Here is a 25046-nt window from a genome sequence, read left to right on the forward strand (position 1 = left end):
CATTTTTCTTTTTCCCTCTGCTTTATCATAATTCAAGTGATTTTGGTAGGGTATGCTAAAATTTTAGAAAATAGATTTTGCATATTGTGACATAATTTAACAGTAGCATGTAAAGGTTTTAAATTACAGTCATGATTGTGATTGTAATTTTGTCGAAATTTTTTAGACAAATACGACTAATGGAGCTACAATTACTGTTGCATTGCAATTGTGAAGACTTCATAAACCTTAACATTGTAGTAAAAATTGCAATTATGGACTATTTTTCAAAACCTTGAACAATCACACAATTTAACTAAAAAACAACAGTGTAAATAAAATTGTTTAATGTTGTAATTCATTGTAAGTTATTGTTTGTATGATTTTTAAAAATTTAATAAATTTATCATAAATAATGAGTTGTGATTTGATGATAATATAAATTAATGCATAATCTTTTTTCTCATTAAGAAATATCTTAAATTTTGTCTTATTTGAATCCATTTTATAATCATGATGCATCACCATAAAGAGAAAAAAAATGTGATGACTAGAAATAACTAGTCACTAACTAAGATTTCACATGATAAAATTTTATGATCGAATTAGATTGGAAGAGAACTATCCATTGATAGAGTTACTAATTTTAGCTAGACCAAATCATCATAGTCCAACATATTTTTGCATCAAGTCAAGCCAAGTTAATAATAGACCATAATTTTCTTAACTCAACCTAGCCTTGACATTTAAATTTTGAACTCACATATGTGTATTATGCACTTTCCATTTTGTTTGAAAATATCAAATTACCTTTTTTCAATCCTAACACCTTTCTCTTTGTGCGAATTACTCTCGTAACGACATCTCCTCCACCCGAAATTATAACTTCTTCTCCCATGACTTCACCTTCTTCATGGCAATTTCACAACCTCCTCCCCACGAGTCACAACGCTGTAGAATGTCCTCGCCCCTCCTCCTTCCTTTGGGCATCACCATTAAAGGTAAGAATATGATATGGAACATGATATTTTGTCTTTTGGAATAACAATTTTGTATTTTTTTTTATTTTTAACCATTATTCCAAAAGTTATATAGTAGCCTTAGAGAATGACCATTCCGAAACATAGATTGTTCTAGAATAGACTTTATGGAATACATAAAATGTTCTTTATTTTCAACAATTATTTTTTACTATTATGTAACCGATATCTTGAAAACTATTTTTTTTATTGTTATGAAACACCTATTTCAGAAGGCAAAATTATTTTTTACTGCTATGAAACATTTATTTGAAAGCTATTTTTTACTTTTATGAAACATTTATTTCGAAAATTATTTTAAACTTGTTATGAAATACCTATTTTTAAAAGGTATAATATAAAAATGGTAATTTGAGATTTTTAAAAATTTGAGAGGTGCAGGAATCAACCCCCTTGTCCTTAGCAGGTTGTGAGCCAAATGGGAAGTCCATGGGTCACTCATTTTTAAAATAAAAATAAATTTTATATAATAATATAATAAAATATTTTTTAATCACTTAAAAACTGAAATAAAAAAATATAGGTCGCCATTTATATTATAAAATAGCAAAATATAATGCATAATAATAATAATAAAAATAAAGTATAGCTCAAATTAAAAACAAAACTTAATATGCATATAAAGAGAATATTAGTCTTCAAATAAAATTAACAACACAATAAAATCGAAGAGGACCAAAATAAGCTAGGATCAGAATTTTCACAACTCAATCTAACTCGTCCATCGATCTTCTTAAGGGCCAACGTCCGGTGGGATCTATTTTGACACCCCGATTCATTAGTCAATAAGTAAACAATCTACCTCATCACAAATCATTCATATCAAAAGTCCAACAATAAATATTTATTATCATAATTAAAATAGTATGATATTAATTTTATCATCGATATTTTTTAATGATAAATAATAATATTTCACAACATAATTAAGAAAAATCCAATAAGATAAATTAGCTAGTGTGTTTTTTTTGGCCAACTGCTGTAGTTATGTTATTTTACGTGATGGAATTATTATTACTCCACAAAGATCATGGCGTTTGGTTGGAATGACTAACAAGTAAAAAGCAAAGGGGTTTTGGATTTTCGTGGAAACATCCAAAAGTATGTTTAAGAGAAAAATGTGTTTGGAATCATGTTTGATCACTTTTGAAAATATGTTTAAGAACAAAATTTTATCTGAAAAATTCAATTTTAAAGAAGTAATATTTGAAATACTTTTATAAACTTAGTTTGTAAACTTAAGTTTGACCCAAATTAAATTTTTAAATTTTAATCTGAATATATCCTAAAAATATATTTCACTGATTATTTTTGTTTCGTTATTCCTTTCATCCAAAATTCACGACTAATATTTTATTATCAAAATATCAAGAACTTGTAAATTGTGACACTGATTAGTGGTTAACACTTCCGATGCCAACTTAGGTGCATAGTGACATTATCCTTTTAAGTGAACAACAAGACACTTTGAAAAATAAAATAAGGACTTATAATTATGATATTAAAAAATTAATAATTAAGATTTAAATAATTCTTTAATTGAGTAAAAACATAATTACTCGTTACTTGTTAAATAAATAATTATACATGCTTGTCTATTTAATGATGATTTTAATAATTAATTTTAATATTTTTTTTTTATTTTCTCTTTAAAGTGAATTTTATAATTTAAAACAGTTAAATTCAATCCATGAGCTTTTAAAAGAAACAGTCCAAAAGAAAAAAATATTATTTTACTCGTTACTTGACGGCCTTGAAGCCCACAGTTGCATTAGGTAATTGCTTCCCGCACCTCCATTTTAGCTTCCTGCACCTCCCATAAAGACCTGATGCTTTTCTATTCCGGCCCATTTTTCTAAGTTAACATCCAACTTTTTTTTAACAAAAATACCGATGGAAATATGTTTTCATATTTATTTTTAAATTGTATTTCGATGGATTAAAATAATTATAAAAAGTAATAAAATTAAACTTGTGTTATAATATAATTGATTTATTATAAATTTAAAATATAATTTATATGTTCAAAATATTTATTTATTATGAATTCAAATTATAAGCTAATTTATAAATTAAAAATATTTATTTATCTTGTATACTGTACAAAATAAAATCCTAGATATCTAAAAGTAAACATTTGTTTGATATATTTCACATACTATAATATTAATATTATTTTAACATTAAATGAAAATATAAATATAATTAATGTGTAACTGATTAAACAATCTAATTAAAAATTGTTGAGTATGTTTTTATCATATATATATATATATTAATTTATCCATAATTGTAATTATAAAATATAAAGTAATTTTAAAAATATTCCAACCTCCTTTTAACTTATTGAGATAAACTAAAAACATATATAAGTTATAATAACTAATCAATTTTTTTGTGATGTTTCTGACTGCTTTGGACCCTTTCGAGGGTGATTTGCGTTGTAATGTTTTCTCCGGTGAAAGTTAATTGATTATTGGCCTGGGAGCTGTTTTTCCCCAGCCCATTCAGAAAAAAAAACTCATCTAAATATATCCTTGATAAATTGAAAATAAAATTCTTCAAGATTTTTTTATTTTATAAATAATAAAATGAAAAATTATTCAATTTAAAGGAATAATAAACCACAATTCTAAACTTAATTTTCATTTTTTATTCTTATATATGCTCTTATATTATACACCTGAATCACATTAGTTTTGTGAGTTATTCTTTAACGAAAATGTTTTTAGGTTATACTTTTAGGAATTCTCTTAAGCTGAAATATTTATCCACCCTTACAATCTAAATTTTTTATATATATTGAAATTAATTTAGGATGTATTTTTTCTTAAATAAAATTATTTTTAGAAGTTACGATTACTCTGGTTGAGTCACATGTTTCTTATTTTTAATCTAATAATATCTTAATTTTCTATCTCTTTCAATTTATAATTTTTATATTTATTTTTAAATTTAATTTATATATTTTTAAAGCAATTATCAGTAGTTAAAAATAAATTTGTATCAAAATAGAAATAATTTATCGTAAATTTGAAATCTAAAATATTTATTTATTACAAATTTTAATTATAGTTTATATATTTTTAAAATATTTATTTATTATAAATTTTAATTTTATTTATACAAAATATAAATATTTAACTTTACGTTCCACAAACTAGGTTGCTAATTAAAATTTAAACATTAATATTTTATAAATAAAATATAATTATATTTAATTTCTTTCAAATATTAAATACAATTAATATTTACTACAAAAAATTAAGTAAACTAATAATAAATAGTTATAAGAAAATTTAGAATTATTCAGAAATAAATATGGATTTACCTTAACCGTTGAATTCAATGAGCCCCCGACATGATCGCCACGTGGACTCGTATAGTTTGTTACACTCAATAGCCAATGCCACCATGACTCATGAGGCAGCAGAAATTAAAAGAATTAAAAAAAGATAAACCAGAGACTGAAAGAGTATAAATAAAAACGTTTCTCCAAATTAATAAAAAAAAAGTTTCTCCAAATATAAAAAAAGAAAAAACTTTTTTTCCTCAAATTATTAATATATCCTTTTCTCCGTGTGTCTCTCTCTAGAGGAAAAAAAAGGGCAAACAAAAAGACTCTCTTCCCCCTTTCATCTGAACATCATGGTCGTTTAATCCAAATCGCTTCGTCGTTTAACTCTCTAAATCGGAAGTTACCACCCGCCGCCACCGCCACCGCCGCGCTCGGCCAATCTCTCCGCCGCCGCCGCCTCTTCTTCTTTCGAATCTCGCTCTACCGCGATTCCTGAAACATCAACCGATTCCTCTCTCCTTTTTTTCTCTCTCTTTTCTATACTTTTGATATTCGCAGCCGGCGATTCCGTTTCCGGCGTGTACTTATCGGAGGAGGAGCGCGCACAATTATTAACCTGCGCACCGTCGCTCGGCGCGGTTCCTTCCGTTCGAACCAAATTGCCGGAACTCTGTTCCGCTCTCTGAACGTGGAAAGGTGAGAGTCGTTCGCTCGCTCGCTCTTGCTTGCATCATCGGCGCATGGATTCACTCATTGCGTAGTGATTCGGTTTCGGAATTAGGGTTCCGATTTCGGATTTAGGTCGGTTTTTTGTTCCGAAGGTCGTGCTCTCCAAGCCTTAAGGGTTTTAGTGACGAGCTTCGTTCAGTTTGCTGCTCGATCCGTTGCTTTATCCCTTTCGATTCGGTTTTGCCGTTGCTTTTCGGAGATTAACTTGTTTTTGATATGATGCTGATGGTTTTGTGCATTGCACGGTGTTGAAATTCGATTTTGGCGAAATACGAGTGTTAACGGAATTCAGTTTTGACCGTTAAACTAGACAGTCGTTTGAAGCGGTGCTTACACTCCTTGATCAATGTGGTTCATTCGTGAACTTAGGATATTGCATGTAGGACTGTTTTTTTTACCTAGAATTTGAAGTTGAAATCGAATTTGCCATACCTGGTACAAGTTCCGCTTGAATTGAACCTGGAGCATGGTTTTGTTATTTCATTTCAACTTGCACATTTGCTAGAGAATGTGTGGAAATAAATAGCATGGGAATTTTAACTCTCTTATTAACCAGTGGTCTGTAAAGGAATTGCAACTCTTTGGAGTCACTGATGATTGAACACTTGAACCTGCTAATTTGTCTAGTAAGAGTTAAGCATGTTTGGTGGTTTTGTAAGTATGTATTTGTATTTTGTAGAAGTATTGCAGAAGATGTAAATTGGTTTGATGCTTTTCCTCTACGTCTTTTCTAACTTGCTGGATGGTTGTAATACGGGATTCTTTTTTGTTATTTATATCATCAATGTGTGATCAATGGCTTGAGCTGAGCATCATTCAGGATTCTATTGACTGTATATCACTCTTTGTTTTTCAGGTCTTGGGGACTGGGGAGACAGAAGATAACTGAAGCACCACTGGATTTTTGTCACTTTTTTTTTTTATTATGATTAGTTGCATCCACAGTGTGGAGATTAAAGTAAAGATAATAGTAAGTTAGTCATATGTTACAGGATGGCTTTCTTTAGGAACTTTTCAAATGATACAGTCTCACATGGTGTCATGGAAGATAAAAGCCAAGGACAGAATGCTAATAGAGTTCATAGATCAGTAGGTAATGATTGTACTGATGCAACTTCTAGTGAGAAAGAATTTGATATGAACATGGAGGCACAGTATGAGAGTGATGGCGAACCAGATGGTTCCAGTAGACTGCAAACTGAGGCAACAGCCGATGATGGAGATGCTGTGAAAGAATCAAACTTGCAGACTACTGGTAGTAAAACAGCTATGGTCGGAAGGTGGGGTTCAACATTTTGGAAGGACTGTGGGCAAATGGACCCTCAAAATGGTTCTGAATCTGGGCAGGAATCAAAAAGTGGATCAGATTATAGAAATGCAGATGGGTCTGAAGATAATTCATTGGATGGAAGAGTGGTAAGAGTAGACTCAGATGATGATGATGGACAAAAGGAGGCAGGAAAAGGTCCAAGAGGTCACTCTGATGTTCCTGCTGAAGAGATGTTGTCTGATGAGTATTATGAGCAGGATGGGGAAGAGCAAAGTGACTCATTGCATTACGGTGGGATCAAAAAGCCCACTGAATCGAATTCATGGCCACAACGGATGTCAACCTCTGCAAATAGAACTTTGCATAGGAATTCAAGGTTTTCAGATGATGTTGAAGATAATGATGGTGAAGATGATGATGATGGTGATAATGATAATGATGGTGATGATGCTGATTATGAAGAAGAGGAGGAAGCTGATGGTATGTTGAACATTTTATTTTTATAAAGATTGTTTCTTAAGTATGGAGTACTGCTTTTAAATTAGCTAATTTTTAGCCCTTATTACCTTGTTCTTATTAGTGAAGAGCATCTGTGATTTTTTAATGTTAACATCGTGCAGAAGATGATCCTGATGATGCAGATTTTGAGCCCGCCACAAGTGGTCATGCTGGAAACAAGGTTGATTATTTGTGGTTATTGTTGTTGCTGAATTCTATTTCATTAATGGTCTTTTATCTAGTAAGGGCTTGTATATGTTCATTAGAGGAAATTTTTTGCCTTACTTCTAGTTTTGACTTTTGAAGTTAATATGTCTCGGTTTTTTGGTGGATGTTTCTGAATATCAAATGGTTTAACTGTTGTTATGTTACAGGATAAAGATTGGGAAGGTGAAGGCTCGGATGATGATGATGACAGTGACGGAAATATAGTTGTCTCAGATGATGATGAATCTTTCTATGCTAAAAGACCTAAAGGAAGGCAACGAGGTAAGATTGGACAAAACATAAAATCTACCAGAGATCGCAAAGTGTATGTTGCATCAGGTCGACAAAGAAGGGTTAAATCATCTTTTGAGGGCAACGAGTCAACAACGGAGGATTCCGACAGTGATAGTGATGAGGATTTCAAAAGCACTAAAAAGCGGAGTGTTCATGTCCGCAAGAACAATGGTCGCTCATCTGCAGCCACAGGTTTTTCTTCGCGCAACAGTGAGATTCGCACTTCTAGTAGGACAGTCAGGAAGGTATCATATGTTGAAAGTGAAGAGAGTGAAGAAGCTGATGAAGGGAAAAAGAAAAAGTCCCAAAAGGTACAACCTTCTTTATACACATCTGAGCATGGTTTCTACCTCCTATCTTTTGGGGTTTATTTATCTACTAAAATTAAATGTTAAATATTGATTCTCACATATGAGACTCAAATCATCGTGTCACTTCGGATAACATGGGTTCCAAAGGATGTTTTCACTTGCATAGCAAATGACTAATGGTTAGACATTTTTTTCTTGTTATTGATTAAAAAAAATTGGTAGTATATTATTAGGAAGTTGTGGTTATATTTAACAAGGATAAGTTTTACATATATTTGATGACAAAAAAAGATTTATTTATTACAAAGAAGAGAGGGAAGTCACAATTCCATTGAAACAACCATTGGATCCGAGTAGCCTATAGTGGATCCAAAAGCACAATGCTAAATGAAATTAAGCTGCAGAGTAGAGAGAAACCCCTAAAGTTGCAAGTGTACAGCTCCAACCAAGTACATGAATGGGCTGCATAAACTGTGTAGTGCCCAGAAGTTTTCACCTACTTTTTACCATCACCATTTTAAACCTAACCTGCTAAAACTGTTCCAAATTAGGATACATCAACAACAACAAATACTTATCTCACTAGGTGATGGTTGGCTCCAAATTAGGATACATCAATGACCACAAAAAAGTTGTCCCAATATTTTTTATAACTGTAACTAGTATCTTATGTCCACCTACTCAGCCCTTCTAAGATGTGTGTTTTATCTTTTTTGGGGGTGAGTGGATGTGAGATTGCATGATTTAAAGTTCAGATAACTACTTGTATTAGGCTACCACACTTCTGCATTTCTTGGTGCTGATGTGTATTTTGTACAGTACCTCTTGTACTGATGTTTATATCTAATATATTAGTATTTTTGCTGATAAAAAAAATGATTTAAAGTTCAGATTAATGTTTCGTAGGAAGTGGAAGGTATGATTGAATGCACTTGAAATCTGAAAATAATGTATTTTCTATTCCTCTATTTCAGTTTCAATGTGATGGGGAAAAAAATAGAAAATGGAATTATGTTGTGATGAACTGATGATTGTTGAGTTATCTATTATTTTGGTGTTTCTTTTAATTTTCATTATTTATAGCATGAACTATCGTGTGTAAGAGATCGGATTATTAAATTTATTGGGTGTTTTACTGAGGAGAATTGGAACAAATACACTCAAGTCTTGTTTTAAATCGGCATTTAGAAAATTGAGAATTTTTAAGGATATAGGAAAGGAGGTGATGTTTTTTATCCTTTGTATATTGTCTGAGTGAGAGAAAAGGGAATGATTACTGGCTTGGAGAAAGCTTATGACATTGGATATTTTGTTTTGAGTGGTATATGGCCACTTGGTGGAGACCGTTAGCTTATGTTTGTAATTTGTGCTAGCTGTTCTATTCTTTACTTTTGTTGTTGTGGTGGTGGTGGTGGAGAGATCTCAGTTATGAGGTTTGCTGATTGCTTGACAGAGTTTATGCTAAAGATGCAAGATGGTAATTTCAGCTGCATTGGTTTTGATGTTTGAGATTTCCCAATCTATCTCTCTGGAAGGATAATAGATTTGTTAGAGTATGGAGTGGATGTATGTATTTTTTTTTTGTAGGCGCCTTCTTTAATTCTAGTTTATTATATCTATCAAAAGGATCACCATACTTTAATCTAGCAATGATGATTTTATAAGGCTATTAAGATTTTTATATTGGAATGGCTTTCTGGTGGGAGTATGAGATGTTAGTTATGTTATTATGATACCTCCTATTTACTTAATACAATACTTCAAATTTATTTCTACTGATGTGATTCTTTTAAGTGTTCTTCAGGAAGAAATTGAAGAGGACGATGGTGACTCCATTGAAAAGGTGCTCTGGCATCAGCCAAAAGGCATGGCTGAAGATGCTCAAAGGAATAATAGATCAACAGAGCCTGTTTTACTGAGTCACTTGTTTGATTCGGAAATTGATTGGAATGAGATTGAATTTTTGATAAAATGGAAAGGACAGTCACATTTGCACTGTCTGTGGAAATCTTTTGCTGAGCTGCAAAACGTATGATATTTATTCTTATTGTTTATTATGCATTAATCATTGCTACACTTGTTATTGTCTTTCTGTCTGTCTGTTTTTTATTATAACAATCCTGCTTCTTATTGTTTGGTTGTTTTACACTTTCACATGTTGAGTTTTTTTTTCCTGGCCAAAATTTAATACATTCTGTCTATATGTGAGATTGCAGCTCAGTGGTTTTAAGAAGGTTTTGAATTATACAAAGAAAATAATGGAAGACATCAGGTACAGGAGGACAATCTCAAGAGAGGAGGTAATTGTTTGAGTTCAGCCAATCAATTTAGATGCTCTGGTTTATTTAATAGGTCTGGAGGCTATAAATATTGCAGAAGTTTTTGTGGAAATTTATTTGGTGGAAATAGTTTATTTGGAAAAGAACATTGATATTATTTTTGTTTTTTTAATCATTTCTTGTTTGGTTGTTCCTATATGCAGATTGAGGTAAATGATGTTAGTAAGGAGATGGATTTAGATATTATCAAACAGAACAGTCAGGTTTGGTTTCCTGCATTCCAATATTTTCATTACTTTGGTCTTGTTTTCTCTTATGTATTTCTATTTGCTAATTGGATTGTTTATTTGCATTTTCAGGTGGAAAGAGTAATTGCAGATAGGATCAGCAAAGATAATTCTGGCAATGTTATTCCAGAATACTTGGTCAAGTGGCAAGGACTATCTTATGCTGAAGCGACTTGGTACACTACTCTAAAAATTTAGTAATGATTTACATATTTTTTTTGTTTCATTTTCTGTGAATCGAGTGTCTTCATGTTAGAGAGGAGGATGGATTGATCTCTAAGCATTGTTGTACACCAAGTTTTAAAATTTTAGATCTTTATTTAGCAAGTATGATACTATGATGTTAGTTTTCTCTGTTATGAGACATCTATTCTGTTTTTTTTTATTCTATGTAATTTGTCACTCTTGATGTACTAGGGAAAAGGACATTGATATTGCTTTTGCTCAACATACTATTGATGAGTATAAGGTAGGTCTCTATTTCACTCTATTCTCATTATTGTATTGGTTTTGGAAAGTTTGTTATTTGGCTGTAGTCATTCTTCTTATGGAAGTTATAATCCATCTATTTGTCTTGTATTTGGGCTTTGTGCAAATTAAGATGGCATGGCTAAATGAGAGAGAGATTTGTTGTTGAACATAGGAAGCACAACACATTGACACAATTATGTTTCTGAATATGGGTACGACTGTATGCGTATGGATACAGAGTGGATATGAGGACATGATTGTTTTTAAAAAAATAGGATGCAGGGATACAACTAACTGAAGAATCAGATGCTCTTGGAGTCATCTCATACGACTGAAGAGAGAATTTCATGTAGTTTTTTATTCCTAGGATTTCTGATTTGGCTGTTTTCTTTTCTATGGTCTCTTAGAATGTGGGTTTTGGCCTAACTCAATCCCAAAAGCTTGCTCAAAGGGTGAGGGTTGCCCCCACTTATATACTCTATCTTGGCCTTATTTCTAGCTAATGTAGAACTTGGGTTTTTCCCAATATGGTCTAGACTTTATCTTTACTGAGCCGAGCTAAACTATCTTAGACTGGCAGTGTTCAAAATAATAAGCTTCAGAAATACTGGACGCATTCTTGATAACTGTACAACTAGATCCAACAGTTGTATGTGACAGATACCATCCATGTATGTGCTGATTTTGCTTCAGTGTCCATGCTTCTTTTTATGGAACACTTAATGGCACATCCTTTGAACTGATAAACAGGTAGTTCCCCTTGTGTCAAAAACTCCCATGCTCTGGGCCTTTATTAGTTGGGATTTGGATCAGTACAGATGTTCTCCTTGTTTCATTGTAACTTTCCTTTTTTCCTTCTTTGACTTTTCACTACAGGATCTTTATGTTCTCTTATGTTGGATTTTCCTTTTAATGTTCTTGGTCTGTGGGCATTTTTTTCTCCTGTATTTCTGCTTTCAATTGAATTAAACTTCTGGTGCTGTGCATGCTTGGGTGAGAGCAGTGCTAAGAATGGTTATCTCCTAGGGTAGTGTTGAGTGTCTCACATCTGAACCCACTAGGAATAGACTAGGCTTGCTTGTTGTATTGATTGCAATGCATACATGTTAATAAGATTTATATATGATAATTTGGATAATATCTATTTATCTTACAGTGAACTTTTTGTTCTGCCATATTTGAACAGGCTCGTGAGGCTGCTATGGCAGTTCAAGGAAAGATGGTAGATTCTCAGCGTAAGAAGAGCAAAGGTTGGTAGACTCCTCGGCTTTTTTATGGGCAGTGCTCTTTTTTCAATAAAACTCGGAACATTTCGACAGATTCTGTGTATGCACTTGACATGGTTGCTGGTGTGGTAAACTTGTGTTATTATTACTTTTATCTACAACAATATAGTTTCTAAGTTCTTGGAATTAAATTACAAAAAAAAAGACCAACAGTATTTGGTACACCTTTATAGCATGTCTTCTCTATTAAACATAGGAGCAGGCTGGGACATGATTGAACTTTTCTTTTTGGTATGAATTCGGTATTTCTTTGGAAAGCCATTAGACTCTTGGTGTGACTTTTTACTAGTTTTATATTGTGAAATCTTTTTGGAGAATTTTTTTCCATTCTCTCTTATTTTTTTTAAAAAATTGCTTTGTCGAGGAAAATGTATACTGTATTACTCCGTTTCTACTTAGTAGACTATTAAAATAATTTTTAATATGCAAAACTACAATTTATAATTTATTATGTTAAAGATAAACTTTGTAGTTGAGAAAACCTTATAGATACAGGTCTAAATTTTTTGGTCATTTATGTGTCACCATTTTATTCTACATGTTCTTAATATGTAATTTAACATTGTATTAGCTTTTGTTAGAGGATGCAACTTTTATTTTTCATTTTTTCTGTTTCTGGGCAAAGATGACATGTCTTATTTTTTTAAATATATCAGATTATTAACAATTAACTTTGATCTGCCCATTCTAAAATTGCATTTTATCATTACTTAAGCTTAAATTTGAGAAAGTTGATTGGAGGGGGGTGATTGAGAATTATTTGATAGTTTCCTTTTATTTGTAGTTCCTGCCTTCTGAAGCCTATTTCCTTTTACTGGTTGTTTTGTTATTTTTAATACCATATACAGAATATTTTGGTTCATTATTTCATGTACAGAATATCATGATATTATCTATGTAAGTTCTGATTTTAATCTTTGGTTGTGATGTTTAGCAAGTTTGCGGAAGCTTGAGGAACAACCTGAATGGTTGAAGGGTGGAAAGCTCCGTGATTATCAACTTGAGGGTCTGAATTTTCTTGTTAACAGGTATGCATGGTTGTATATTTGTCAAGGTATGTTTTAATTTTTTGGTGTTCTAAATCTGTGTATTGCATTTTGCAGCTGGAGAAATGATACAAATGTCATTTTAGCCGATGAAATGGGCCTTGGGAAAACTGTTCAGTCAGTATCAATGCTTGGTTTTCTGCAGGTATAGTATCAATTCCTATTTGATTACACTTGCCCTTGCAATGTAATAATGCATGCGTTTTTGTTCCTTGCACAGAATGCCCAGCAAATCCATGGTCCTTTTCTTGTAGTTGTTCCATTGTCCACTTTATCAAATTGGGCCAAAGAATTCAGGAAGTGGCTTCCTGATATGAATATTATCATATATGTTGGTACTCGTGCAAGTCGAGAGGTGAGACATTTCTGAGTTTGTCTTTAAGTTATGATTTATGAATTTTTTCAAGTCTTCCATGCTTCAAACTTTGTCTTTCTAGCGTTTAATCACCTTTTCCCTATATTGCTATGGATGTTTACTTCTCTTTGATTTGCTTGATTATTTCTTCCTACATGAAAAGAAATTTAAGCTATACTCAGCTGAGTAAGTGGATGTGGTTTGGATATTTTTCTTTGAATTTAAATTATGTTTTTAAAAATCCTAGACATAAATATGTTTTTAGTCCATCAAATTTTTGGGTCTATCTTTTTTAGTCCCCCAAATTAAAATTTGCATTTAGTCCTTCAAATTTGCAAAATGTTTTTTTCCGTCCCTTTTGCGAGAAAAAACCGCCACAAATTGTGTATCTAAACTGTCAAAAACCAAGCATTTTGCAAATTTGAGGGACTACATAATGCAAATTTTAATTTGGGGAACTAAAAAGACAGACCCCAACTTTGACTTTGAGGGACCAAAAAATATATTTAAGCCTAAATTCTGCAAGCTTTTTATTTTATTTATTTCTTTTACATATGATTTTTTGTTTTACATTTTGTGGCAGGTTTGTCAACAATATGAATTTTATAATGAGAAAAAACCTGGGAAGCCAATAAAATTCAATGCACTGTTGACTACATATGAAGTAGTTTTGAAGGATAAGGCTGTTCTCTCTAAGATAAAATGGAATTATCTGATGGTGGATGAGGCTCATAGGCTAAAAAATAGTGAGGCACAGTTGTACACGACACTTTCAGTATGTAACATTTGTCTTAATTTATTTCTCTGTGATTGTTTATGATAGAGTTTAATATTTTATGGTTTGTTTTTGTGCTAATCTTTTAGGAATTTAGCACCAAGAACAAGTTGCTTATCACCGGTACTCCTCTACAGAACAGTGTGGAAGAACTATGGTATCATTAACATTTTCCTTTCATATTTGACTTGTCGAAAAGGAAACTTACATCTTTTGTGGATTTGTTGTATGGATAAGTGTTAATAAATGTTATTACTGAATATAATAATATTATTAACTGCTTGATGTGTGGCCTAGTAAATGATGAGTTTTTTGTATATCATTTTACATTTACATTAACCATTTAAAGCAACTTACATCATGGCATTCCCTCCGGTCTTACTCCACAAGGGTGCTTCTATTCTTGTTTTTTGCCTTTTCGTTAGGGGTGTAAGTGGCCCAGATTGGGTTGAATTTTGTATGTTTTTCAACTTAATTGGATTGGGTTGAGTTGGGTTTACCTTCTTTTTTTTTACAATCCAATCCAATCCAACTTTAATTTGATTGGATTGTATTGGGTATCAGGTTGGGTCATTAAAAATAACCACATCTTTAAGTCTTATAAAAAAATTAAGAAAATCCTTAAACTCAAAAAAAGTAAGGGATAATTTTAAAAAACAGTGTTCGTAAAACATTGTACAACTCATGATAAATATAACATTGTTTTACAAAAGATAAGTCAACCAACTCCATTCCTTTGTTCATTTGCTTCATGCCACCTTCAATTATGGTTTTACAACTATGGCAATGACGGCAAGCAACTAAGACGATGCTAGGGAGAAACACTATTGCGGCTTACGAGACTGAGTGACTTTAACCTTTAGAGTTTTCTAATTTCTATATTAGTAATTTACTATTAAGTTTAATTATATAATATAGGCAAAATTGCATTTTTGGTCCCCCTAGTTGTCTCCAATTTCGATTTTGGTCCCCCTTTAAAATTATTGACGCATTTAGTCCTCCAATTATGTTCAATCCTGTGAATGTGGTTCCCAAGTCCAGATTTAAACGTTGACTGTTACAAAGGAATGTTGATTGCCACGTGTCACATTTTGATTGGACGATGATTGCCACGTGTCACATTTTGATTGGACGATGACTGTCATGTGTCATGTTCTGATTGGACGTTGACAACAACAATACATTTTCATTGTCCACAGAGTCAACATCCAATCAAAATGTTACACGTGACAGTCATTGTCTAATTAGAATGTGACACGTGTCAGTCAACATTCATTTGTAACAGTTAACGTCTAAATCTGGACTTGGGGGTCACATTTACGGGATTGAACATAATTGAAAGACTAAATGCATCAATAATTTTAAAGGGGGACAAAAATTGAAATTGGAGATAACTAGGGGGACCAAAAATGCAATTTTGCCTATAATATATAATTACTATTTTGTTATGTTTGTATGCAGGTTGGGTTGGGTTTTGATTGGGTCCAAAATTTAAAACCCGTCAGCCAGTCCAATTACAATTGGGTGCATAAAAATAAAACAAATCCAACTCAATGACCCAATCCAAACCACAAAATTCTAAATTGGTAGGGTCAGATTGGGCAAGTTCGTGGATTGGGTCTGTTTCGCTTGCACTCCTACTTTTCATTACTGTATAAATAGCATGTATATTTATGCAAGCTTACAAATACACAGTTTAGTAGTTTTTGGGAGACTCCCTCGATTGATTGTTTCTTATTATATGTCCACCAAATTGATTTCTATTATGTGTGTTGTCTGGTATTTTGTTTGCTTTGGTTTTCTTGTTTGTTTGACAATTCCCCTCCCCTCTCCCTCCCTGTTTTGTAGGGCTTTGCTTCATTTCCTTGATCCAGACAAGTTCAGGAGCAAGGATGAATTTGTTCAAAACTATAAAAATCTGAGCTCTTTTAATGAGAATGAGGTATAAGTTGTCATGGATACCTTTTACTTTTTTTCTCTGCTTCTTGATTTTCCTTGATCTTAAGATTCTCGACGTCTGCCTCACTGTAATTTGATGTGCATAAATTATTTTATTTTAGCTTGCAAATCTGCATATGGAATTGAGACCTCACATACTTCGAAGAGTTATCAAAGATGTGGAGAAATCATTACCCCCCAAAATTGAGCGTATCCTTAGGGTTGAAATGTCGCCTCTTCAGAAACAGTAAGTGCAATTTTAGTTCTGAAATTTTTTTCTTTTGGAAAAATACTATTATCGTAAGTTCATTTTCTAAATTCCTGTTGATGTATTCCTTTGTGTAGGTATTATAAGTGGATTTTGGAACGTAATTTTCACAATTTGAACAAAGGAGTTCGTGGGAATCAGGTTACATCCCTATCCTGTGTTTCTAACAATCATTTGTTCATAACGTACATGGATGATGTGCTTTCATCATGATGATGGCTAATTAAATAGGAAATGCCAATACTTGGCTTTGATGCGTGGTTTCTTTCCACCGTGCAAACTTCATTGATTGTCAAAAGTAGCAAGCTATAGAGAGTTAGTGCAGTTTATTATTTCTAAGATTTCTTTTTTTAATTGGGAAAATAACATTAAACTCCGTTACACTTTACTTCTTTTGCAAATAGACACCCTAAAATTTAATTTTGTCTCAATTAATCCTCAAACTTTACCTCTTTTGCAAATAGACACCATAAACTTAAATTTATTATGATTGATATTTAAACTTTTCTTTTTTGTAAATAGAGACCTTGAACTTTAATTGCATTTCAATTTATCTTTAAAATTGATCCGTTTTATGAATATTTTTTTTCAAGTTATTTATCTTAAATGTATTCTTTGATTTTTTTTGTTACAACTCATTTTTCATATTTAAAATATAATAAATAATATTAGTTAGAAGATATATAAATAAAAAGGGGTAATAATAAAATTAATTAAAAAAAATTCATTTTGTTTTTTAATTATAAATTTTATTATGTTTAATTGTTTGGAAAAATTTATAAATTTCTTTTTTGTTGGTAATTTAACTTCAATTTATTTTAACGTAAGAGATTATTTATGAAAGGAATAATTTTTTTAAGAATTAATTGAGATGAAATTGAAATTTAGGTATTTATGTGCTAAAGAGGTAAACTTTAAGGATTGATTGAAACAAAAATATAGTTCATGGTTCCTATTTGCAAAAGAGATAAAGTTTAAGGATTAATTGACTGAATTGAGACAAAATTAAAGCTTAGGGTGTCTGTTTGTAAGAGAAAAGTTTAAGGGGCATTTAAGCTTTTTCCCTTTTTTATGTAAGTGAAAAAAAATACAGTATAAGGTAAATTTATGTGCATGTCAAGGAGCTGAGGTATAGTTTTTTTAATTTTTTTTTTGGTAATATTCAATTAGAGGGAGAAAATATTATGAATAAAAAATACCCAAAATGAATTAAAAAAAGAGGGAGAAGATATTAAAATGAAATGTTGCATCTGTTTATTATCATCTGGACTGACAAAATTCGGAGAAGTTTTAATTCATAATGTATATTTCTATATTCTTTTCTCTTCAAAGATCATCACTAATCTTTTTCTGCTAAATTTCAGGTTTCTCTTTTAAATATTGTGGTGGAATTAAAGAAGTGCTGCAACCATCCCTTCTTGTTTGAAAGTGCTGACCATGGCTATGGTGGGGACTCAGGAAGTAGTGACAACAGTAAACTAGAGAGAATTGTTTTTAGCAGTGGCAAGCTTGTCATACTTGACAAGCTCCTTGTTAAATTGCATGAAACCAAGCATCGTGTTTTGATTTTCTCTCAGGTTTGTTGTTGAAAATTAAAACTGGTTTAGTGGATGTGCTTCTTGATATAATTGGAAGCTTTTAGCTCAACAATGTTTCATCATACTTTTTCTTTAGTTTAGCTCAACTATGAAGTCTACTTTTTGTTCAGTTGCAATAAATATAAAATGTTCTTTTAGTTGTTTTAAAGATGATCTACTGGAATGTTTGTGTGATCACATTTTTATGTGCCAATTATTCACTTAAACTTGGTGGTGTGGAATGTATTTCAATGACGTATATCATATTAAACTATAATATATTTCTGCCTTTTGTCTCTTGGTGTTATTAAGCATGCTCATTTAGCTGTCATTTTATCTACTCTACCAGTGGTAGTTGAAAGAATAAGTTGTTCTTGCACTTCTAATTGACCTAATAGAACTAGGGAAGGAAATTAGATTGAAATTTTTTGTCAGCTGTCAATGACAATAACTCTCCTGTTATTGATGTGTGAACCATTCCTTAAAATATGTTACAGTACAAGTGCTCTAGTGAATCAATTTTGGTGTCTAATTGTTTGAAGTCCCCCCACCCCCAATATGCTGAACATTGTGTATGTGCATGTGTTAAAGGGTGACAATTGAATAATTTTTTTATCTCTTACCTGACTGTTTATCTTTTTATGTGAACATTACTCTTCAAGTCCTAATGCTCAACATTTATGAACTGAAACCAAAAATTCATTTAATTGATTAGGATAAACCTACTGCTGATGAAAATACTGATTGATCTATTACAGATCCAAAAAAATAGGGAAATAATTTGATCAACATTGCTCTTCAAGACCTCAAATCCTTTGAATAATCTATGAACTGAAACCAAAAATTCATTTAATTGATTAGGTTAAACCTACTGCTGACAAAAATAGTGATTGATCTATTACTGATTGCTGGTGAACAAAGATGATTGCTGGTCTCTCTGAAGTCTTAAATCTTTCACTATTGACTTAGGACTTACTTCTTGTGTATAATTCATGAACAGGTGGATGTGAATATCATAAATAACTTCTAACTATTGATGTTGCTTGTCCAAGCATCCTAGTCTGCTTTAATTTTTGAAACAAAAGAAATATGCTTTAAGGATTAGTGTAGGATGATTCTAACTTAACAGAGGTGTAATGCAGATGGTTAGGATGTTAGATATACTGGGAGAGTATATGTCCCTTCGAGGGTTTCAATTTCAGAGGCTTGATGGCAGTACAAAAGCTGAGCTTCGACAACAAGCAATGGATCATTTCAATGCACCTGGTAGTGATGATTTTTGCTTCCTTCTTTCAACACGGGCAGGAGGTCTGGGTATCAACCTTGCTACAGCAGACACTGTTATAATATTTGATTCTGATTGGAATCCTCAAAATGACCTGCAGGTATTCAGCTGATATAATTTTATTATTAATCCATGAAATAGTTGGTGCTTACTGTTACTTTTATGTCTTTTAGGCAATGAGTAGAGCTCATAGAATTGGACAACAAGAAGTTGTTAACATATATAGATTTGTTACAAGCAAAAGTGTTGAGGAAGATATTCTGGAACGTGCTAAGAAGAAAATGGTATGTTAAAAATCATTAGATATCTGGTGGCTGTTTTTGTTTCATCTTTTTTTCTCCAACTTTGGCATCCTATATTTTTATGTTTAATGCATTTTTTTTCCCTAAAAGACATTCAATTGCTTATTGCCATGCCTTGAGGTCAACAATTTTATATCATTTTTCATGTGAACATGTTCCATAGGTTCTGGACCACTTGGTGATTCAAAAACTAAATGCAGAGGGTAGACTGGAGAAGAAAGAAGCCAAAAAAGGAGGAAGTTATTTTGACAAAGTAAGGACATTTGTGAAAACTGTAATTTCATGTGAATATTCATTACCTTGCTTTCATCATTTATGGACTGCATTGAATTGTTTTAGTTTATGCAGACTTGGTTTCTTTTTTTTATTTTTTATATTTAATTACACAATTACTGTACCAATCATTTGCTTCTGAAATGACAGAATGAGCTGTCTGCAATCTTACGATTTGGAGCAGAGGAGCTCTTTAAGGAAGAAAGAAATGATGAAGAAAGCAAGAAACAACTCTTAAGTATGAATATAGATGAGATTCTTGAAAGAGCAGAAAAAGTTGAAGAGAAGGAAGCTGACGGGGAACAAGGAAATGCGTTATTGGGTGCTTTTAAGGCAAGATATGTGGACAGTACTGTGAATTTTGTTGTTTCTGTTTTAAAATTGATTTTTTTGTTAATGTCATCTTTATTTCTCTGGTTTGGGAAGAGATAGATTTGTATTTGCTGAGGAATTGCTAAGTTGCTTCGCTTTACATTTTACAGGTTGCCAATTTTTGCAATGATGAAGATGATGGAAGTTTCTGGAGCCGTTGGATAAAGCCTGATGCTGTATTCCAAGCAGAGGTTTGATCCTGTTCTTTTATAGATAGATTATTAAAAAAGTTCTCAAATGCTGTTGAGTTTCTAATAATTTTGTGTAATGTTTGTTTCAGTTAATGCTTAAAATGATTTTCTTTTACTTGCCTCATCTTTCTTGGTTCTTTTAGGAAGCTCTTGTTCCTCGATCTGCTAGAAATATTAAAAGTTATGCAGAAGTTGATCCATCTGAAAAAAGTAATAAAAGAAAAAAGAAGGAACCTGAACCACTTGACCGAGTTTCGAAACGTCGGAAAGCAGAGTATTCCGCTCCTGCAGTACCAATGATTGAGGGAGCATCTGTCCAAGTGAGAAATTGGTCATATGGGAATTTATCTAAAAGAGACGCACTTCGTTTTTCTCGTTCAGTAAGATTCTATTACTTCTCACAATTTTCAGTGTTGTCTCGCTATAAACAAAATCTATTGCTTTTGTTATCTTCCTATATTGGAGACCTTCTAAGCATTTCCTAAATTAATATATTGTTGATGATCTTCATCCCACTAATTCTCATGCTATTTTCTCTCTTCCATTCTGAAAAAGTTAGCTAACTAGGTGCTGTAGGATCTGCATTTAAACTTTAGAACGTAGAAGTTTGTATTGTAAAGATTATAAGTCTGAGACGGCCATAAAATGGTAGTTGAGCAGAATAGAACTGAATAGTTATTTCTTCATATTTTACTTAGCCGTTTGGATAGGCTAAATTTTTGGCTTATGCATGGATTAATGAAGCTATGAGCTTGAGGTGGCACTGAATTTCTAACCTATCCGATTCTATAATTTGTTTTTTTACTAATATATTTAATATAAAACTATAATTTGTTTCCGTATACATTACTCAAGCAATTAATATGTATTCTTTTCTTCAAGAATTGTATATACTCATGGACTTGTGTGCATGCATGAGAGTCTTAGGCTAAGCTTGACTATGAATTAAAGCCAGCTCAAAATGGAGTTCATGGTGACTGGAAAGTGTTTGCTTTCTCAAATTTTGCTGTTTTTGTTACAGAAATGACATGCTTTTTATGGTCACATGTACTTGTTCTTTAATTTCTGTTTAAGTAGGGAGTGATCTACTCCTTGTCAGCATCTAAGATCTCTTCCTTGCTCCTTTTTTATGAGAGTTAATTGTGGTACTGCCCTGTGGGTCATAGCAAGTGGGTGTGTTGACGTTGCATTTATAGCTCCCTTGAGTTAATGAATAACCTTTTCTTTTTATTGTTCTTTGGGCTTTTCTTTTATTGTGCATTATCATCTTAAGTTTGCTGTTTGTGCATGTATGTCTTGTAAATGCTTCATTTTGTTATTTTCTTTAGCAGTAAATAATTTTTCCTGTTTTATGTTCATCCTCAATTAATTTGCCAGGTTATGAAATATGGCAATGAGAGCCAAGTTGACTTAATTGTTGCCGAGGTTGGTGGTGCTGTTGGGGCTGCTCCACCTGGAGTACAGATTGAACTTTTCAATGCTCTTATTGATGGCTGTACAGAAGCAGTAGAACTTGGAAATCTTGATGCAAAGGTTGGTTTAACGATAAGTTCCCTATAATAGATAGGGTTTGAAATGGTTATTCGTATTCTTAATTTTTTAGAAGCTTATAACATGTAATAATATTGCATCCAGGGGCCTTTGCTGGATTTTTTTGGTGTACCAGTGAAGGCAAATGATCTACTTACCCGTGTCCAACAACTTCAACTTTTGGCAAAGCGCATTGGTCGATATGAAGATCCTATTGCACAATTTCGTGTGCTGTCATATCTCAAACCATCAAACTGGTCCAAAGGTTGTGGATGGAATCAAAGTAGGTGTATCCTCTTGTATAATTTGTGTTATTATTCTGTTGACTTTATTGCTGCTTTGCTAATTGTATTTTGCCTGTTTTCAGTTGATGATGCTAGATTGCTTCTTGGAATACATTACCATGGGTTTGGTAATTGGGAAACTATTAGATTAGATGAAAGACTTGGCCTTACGAAAAAAATTGCACCTGTAGAACTTCAACACCATGAAACTTTCTTGCCACGAGCTCCAAATTTGAAAGACCGTGCTAATGCCCTTCTGGAGCAAGTATATTACCTAAATTCTAATTTCAGTATTATGTTTTTTTTGTTTCTTCTGCATTTACAATTTACGAATCTGCCAAGGGATCTTTAATTTCTTTTTTTGCTTCTTCTTTGCTCTTTCTTTGTTTCTAATGCTTTTACATGCTTCCTATTCTTTTAGAATTTGTTAATTACCCTTCATGTCATTGTTTGGTATTTAATGTTTCACATATATTATATCCCAATCACTAGGGTATTTACTAGAAAGAAGAGAATAAGAGGTGGAGAAGCTACACATGTTAGTACGGTGGTTATAAAGTGAATTTGAGGGTAATATGCATGCTATTACTCAGAATAGAGTTGACAAAAAGTTGTGGGAGAAGGGAATTTTGTTGAGTGAATGTATATGAGTGTTTAATCTCAGACTGATATCTGATTCAGAATCAAGATTATTTTAATACTTACGTAAATAGTAGATTTCTGGCCGTGTTTTCTATCATCTTGGCTATATGATTTACATGCATGCTTGTTTGTTTTCGTTTCATTCTTGTAAATTAGTGGACTTGTTTCCACGTTAATGATTGTCCTGCATAGCCCTGAATTTTTGTTTGACTTGCATTCATAGTATCCACTTCTGTGACATGTTCCAAGACGTATGCTTTACCAATTTGTTGATTTTTTAGTGTACCAAAAGAATGTGAATGCTGCCATTTTTTTATCACTCATTTTGTGTATTCCAGTGATTAAAGATGATTTGAAGCAATACCCCAATCTTTTCATGTGCATGTTAAAATCCCCCTCCCACCAATTTATGATCTACTTTCCTACTAAGCTTTTTTAATTCTTCCTGTGTACCTTCATTTGTTGATAGATGCTACGTTCTTTGTTGAAACTATCTTCATTGTTTGTCACTTACCATGATGTCTTGATTTTCTTGTTGTATAGGAACTTGCGGTTCTTGGTGTGAAAAATGCCAACAGCAGAGTTGGACGGAAGCCTTCCAAGAAAGAGAGAGAAAATATGATTAATATCTCACTGTTACGTGGGCAGGAGAAAAAGAAAAAATCGAGTTCTGTTAATGTCCAAATGAGAAAGGATAGATTTCAGAAACCCCAGAAGGTTGAATCTATAGTAAAGGAAGAGGGTGAAATGTCTGACAATGAGGAAGTATATGAGCAGTTTAAGGAGGTAAAATGGATGGAATGGTGTCAAGATGTGATGGTTGAAGAAATGAAAACTTTGAAACGTCTTCACAGGTTGCAGCAAACTAGTGCCAATCTTCCAAAGGAAAAGGTATGTCTTTTGGCTTATTTCCTTGTAGTGCGTCTTTTTTTTTTTTAATGTCTCACTGTTTACTGCCTCCCTACTTTAGGTGCTTTCAAAAATACGGAACTATTTACAACTTCTTGGGAGAAGGATAGATCAAATTGTGCTAGAACATGAACAGGAACCCTATAAGCAAGATAGTAAGTTTTCATTCCTCTTGGAAAGGTTTCTGTTTTGTTCTTGTATGAAATCCTTTTGTTTTTGTTGTTGGTTTCCTATTGCCTCTTAAGATTTTTTTTTTTTTTGCTTATTTACAGGAATGACTGTGCGACTGTGGAAATATGTGTCCACCTTTTCCCATCTTTCAGGGGAGAGGCTTCATCAAATATATTCCAAACTTAGACAGGAGCAAAATGAGGCAGGGGTTGGCCCCTCTCACGCCAATGGGTCAGTATCTGTTTCATTTAGCAGAAATGGAAATCCATTCCATCGCCATATGGAGAGGCAGAGAGGATTAAAAAATATGGCTCCCTATCAAATGCCAGAACCAGTTGATAATACTGGGAAATCTGAGGCATGGAAACGAAGAAGAAGAACTGAAAGTGACAATCATTTCCAGGGTCAGCCACCACCTCAAAGGACCTTAAGTAATGGAATCCGGATTACTGATCCTAACTCACTCGGGATCCTAGGTGCTGGGCCATCGGACAAACGCTTTGCTAGTGAGAAACCTTATAGGACACAACCTGGTGGGTTTCCTTCAAGACAAGGCTTCTCTTCAGGTATAAAGTAACCAGCTTGGTGGGGATTAGAGTGGCTGATTACAAGAGTGTTGGCTGTTGGCTTTCACTCTGCATTTATACAGCTTCAGCAATTGTACATTCTGTGGAATTTTTTTCTTCCACCCATGCGAATAAGACCTTGCGGATCCCTTTTTGGTGTGTTTTGGCGGATATGAGAAATATCCCTACACTGGGATTCACATCCTTGAAGATGGCTGAAGCCGAAAAGATCTAATGCAAGATGAAAAACTAGTCTTGCCAATTGTTTCTTTTTCCTTTTTGATTTCTACTCCTTCGAAGATATGACCAAGCAAAGTGACATGGCGAAAATCTTGAAAAGCGAAGAGTTTTACCCACTTGCTATAGACATACTTAGGAAACTGTACATTGTCAATTCTGCAATTTTATTCGATTTTACTGCTCACCCCATAAAGTATTATGTTAGCTGATGTAGACAAAAAATGTATTGGATTTTTGTGGTAATTATAGCTTTAATTTTCGAGATTTTGTAGCTCCTTCAAGTGAGTTTCATTAGTGAATAGTGAATGAAAAGTTTTTTTTTTTTTTTACTCAGCATAGTGAATGAAAAGTGATTTCTCGGCTTCTTGCCTAA

At 32.7% G+C, this 25046-nt stretch overlaps 1 protein-coding gene across 2 annotated transcripts; it reads left to right on the top strand.

Moving 5' to 3' along the window:
- The first annotated feature begins 4591 nt into the window (after window positions 1-4591).
- Window positions 4592-25046, top strand: LOC114384885 (protein CHROMATIN REMODELING 5-like). Of its 2 annotated transcripts, none has more exons than XM_028344710.1 (31): window positions 4592-5013; window positions 5903-6796; window positions 6937-6995; window positions 7189-7626; window positions 9431-9655; window positions 9843-9926; window positions 10109-10168; window positions 10265-10368; window positions 10610-10661; window positions 11850-11913; window positions 12884-12977; window positions 13053-13140; window positions 13216-13350; window positions 13934-14125; window positions 14215-14282; window positions 15974-16067; window positions 16186-16310; window positions 16409-16472; window positions 17696-17908; window positions 19051-19293; window positions 19367-19477; window positions 19659-19748; window positions 19919-20101; window positions 20251-20331; window positions 20475-20711; window positions 21709-21864; window positions 21967-22144; window positions 22229-22410; window positions 23331-23678; window positions 23758-23851; window positions 23969-25046. In XM_028344710.1, exons 2-31 carry the CDS (start codon window positions 6040-6042, stop codon window positions 24442-24444), a joined length of 5295 nt encoding a protein of 1764 aa, XP_028200511.1. In that variant the 5' UTR covers window positions 4592-5013; window positions 5903-6039; the 3' UTR covers window positions 24445-25046. The 2 variants fall into 2 exon arrangements, with proteins under 2 accessions (XP_028200511.1, XP_028200512.1); XM_028344711.1 differs by lacking the exon at window positions 4592-5013 and adding an exon at window positions 5024-5118.

This window comes from Glycine soja, chromosome 14 (genome assembly GCF_004193775.1).
Source record: "Glycine soja cultivar W05 chromosome 14, ASM419377v2, whole genome shotgun sequence".
NCBI lineage: Eukaryota > Viridiplantae > Streptophyta > Magnoliopsida > Fabales > Fabaceae > Glycine > Glycine soja.

What these genes read in the sequence shown, in the direction of transcription:
- LOC114384885 (XM_028344710.1), top strand. Translation starts at nt 6,040, where the DNA reads ATGGCTTTCTTTAGGAACTTTTCAAATGATACAGTCTCACATGGTGTC. An exon ending in TCAGCGTAAGAAGAGCAAAG is followed by an intron (nt 11,914 to 12,883) that starts GTTGGTAGACTC and finishes TGTGATGTTTAG; the next exon opens with CAAGTTTGCGGAAGCTTGAG. An exon ending in TTGGAAATCTTGATGCAAAG is followed by an intron (nt 21,865 to 21,966) that starts GTTGGTTTAACG and finishes TATTGCATCCAG; the next exon opens with GGGCCTTTGCTGGATTTTTT.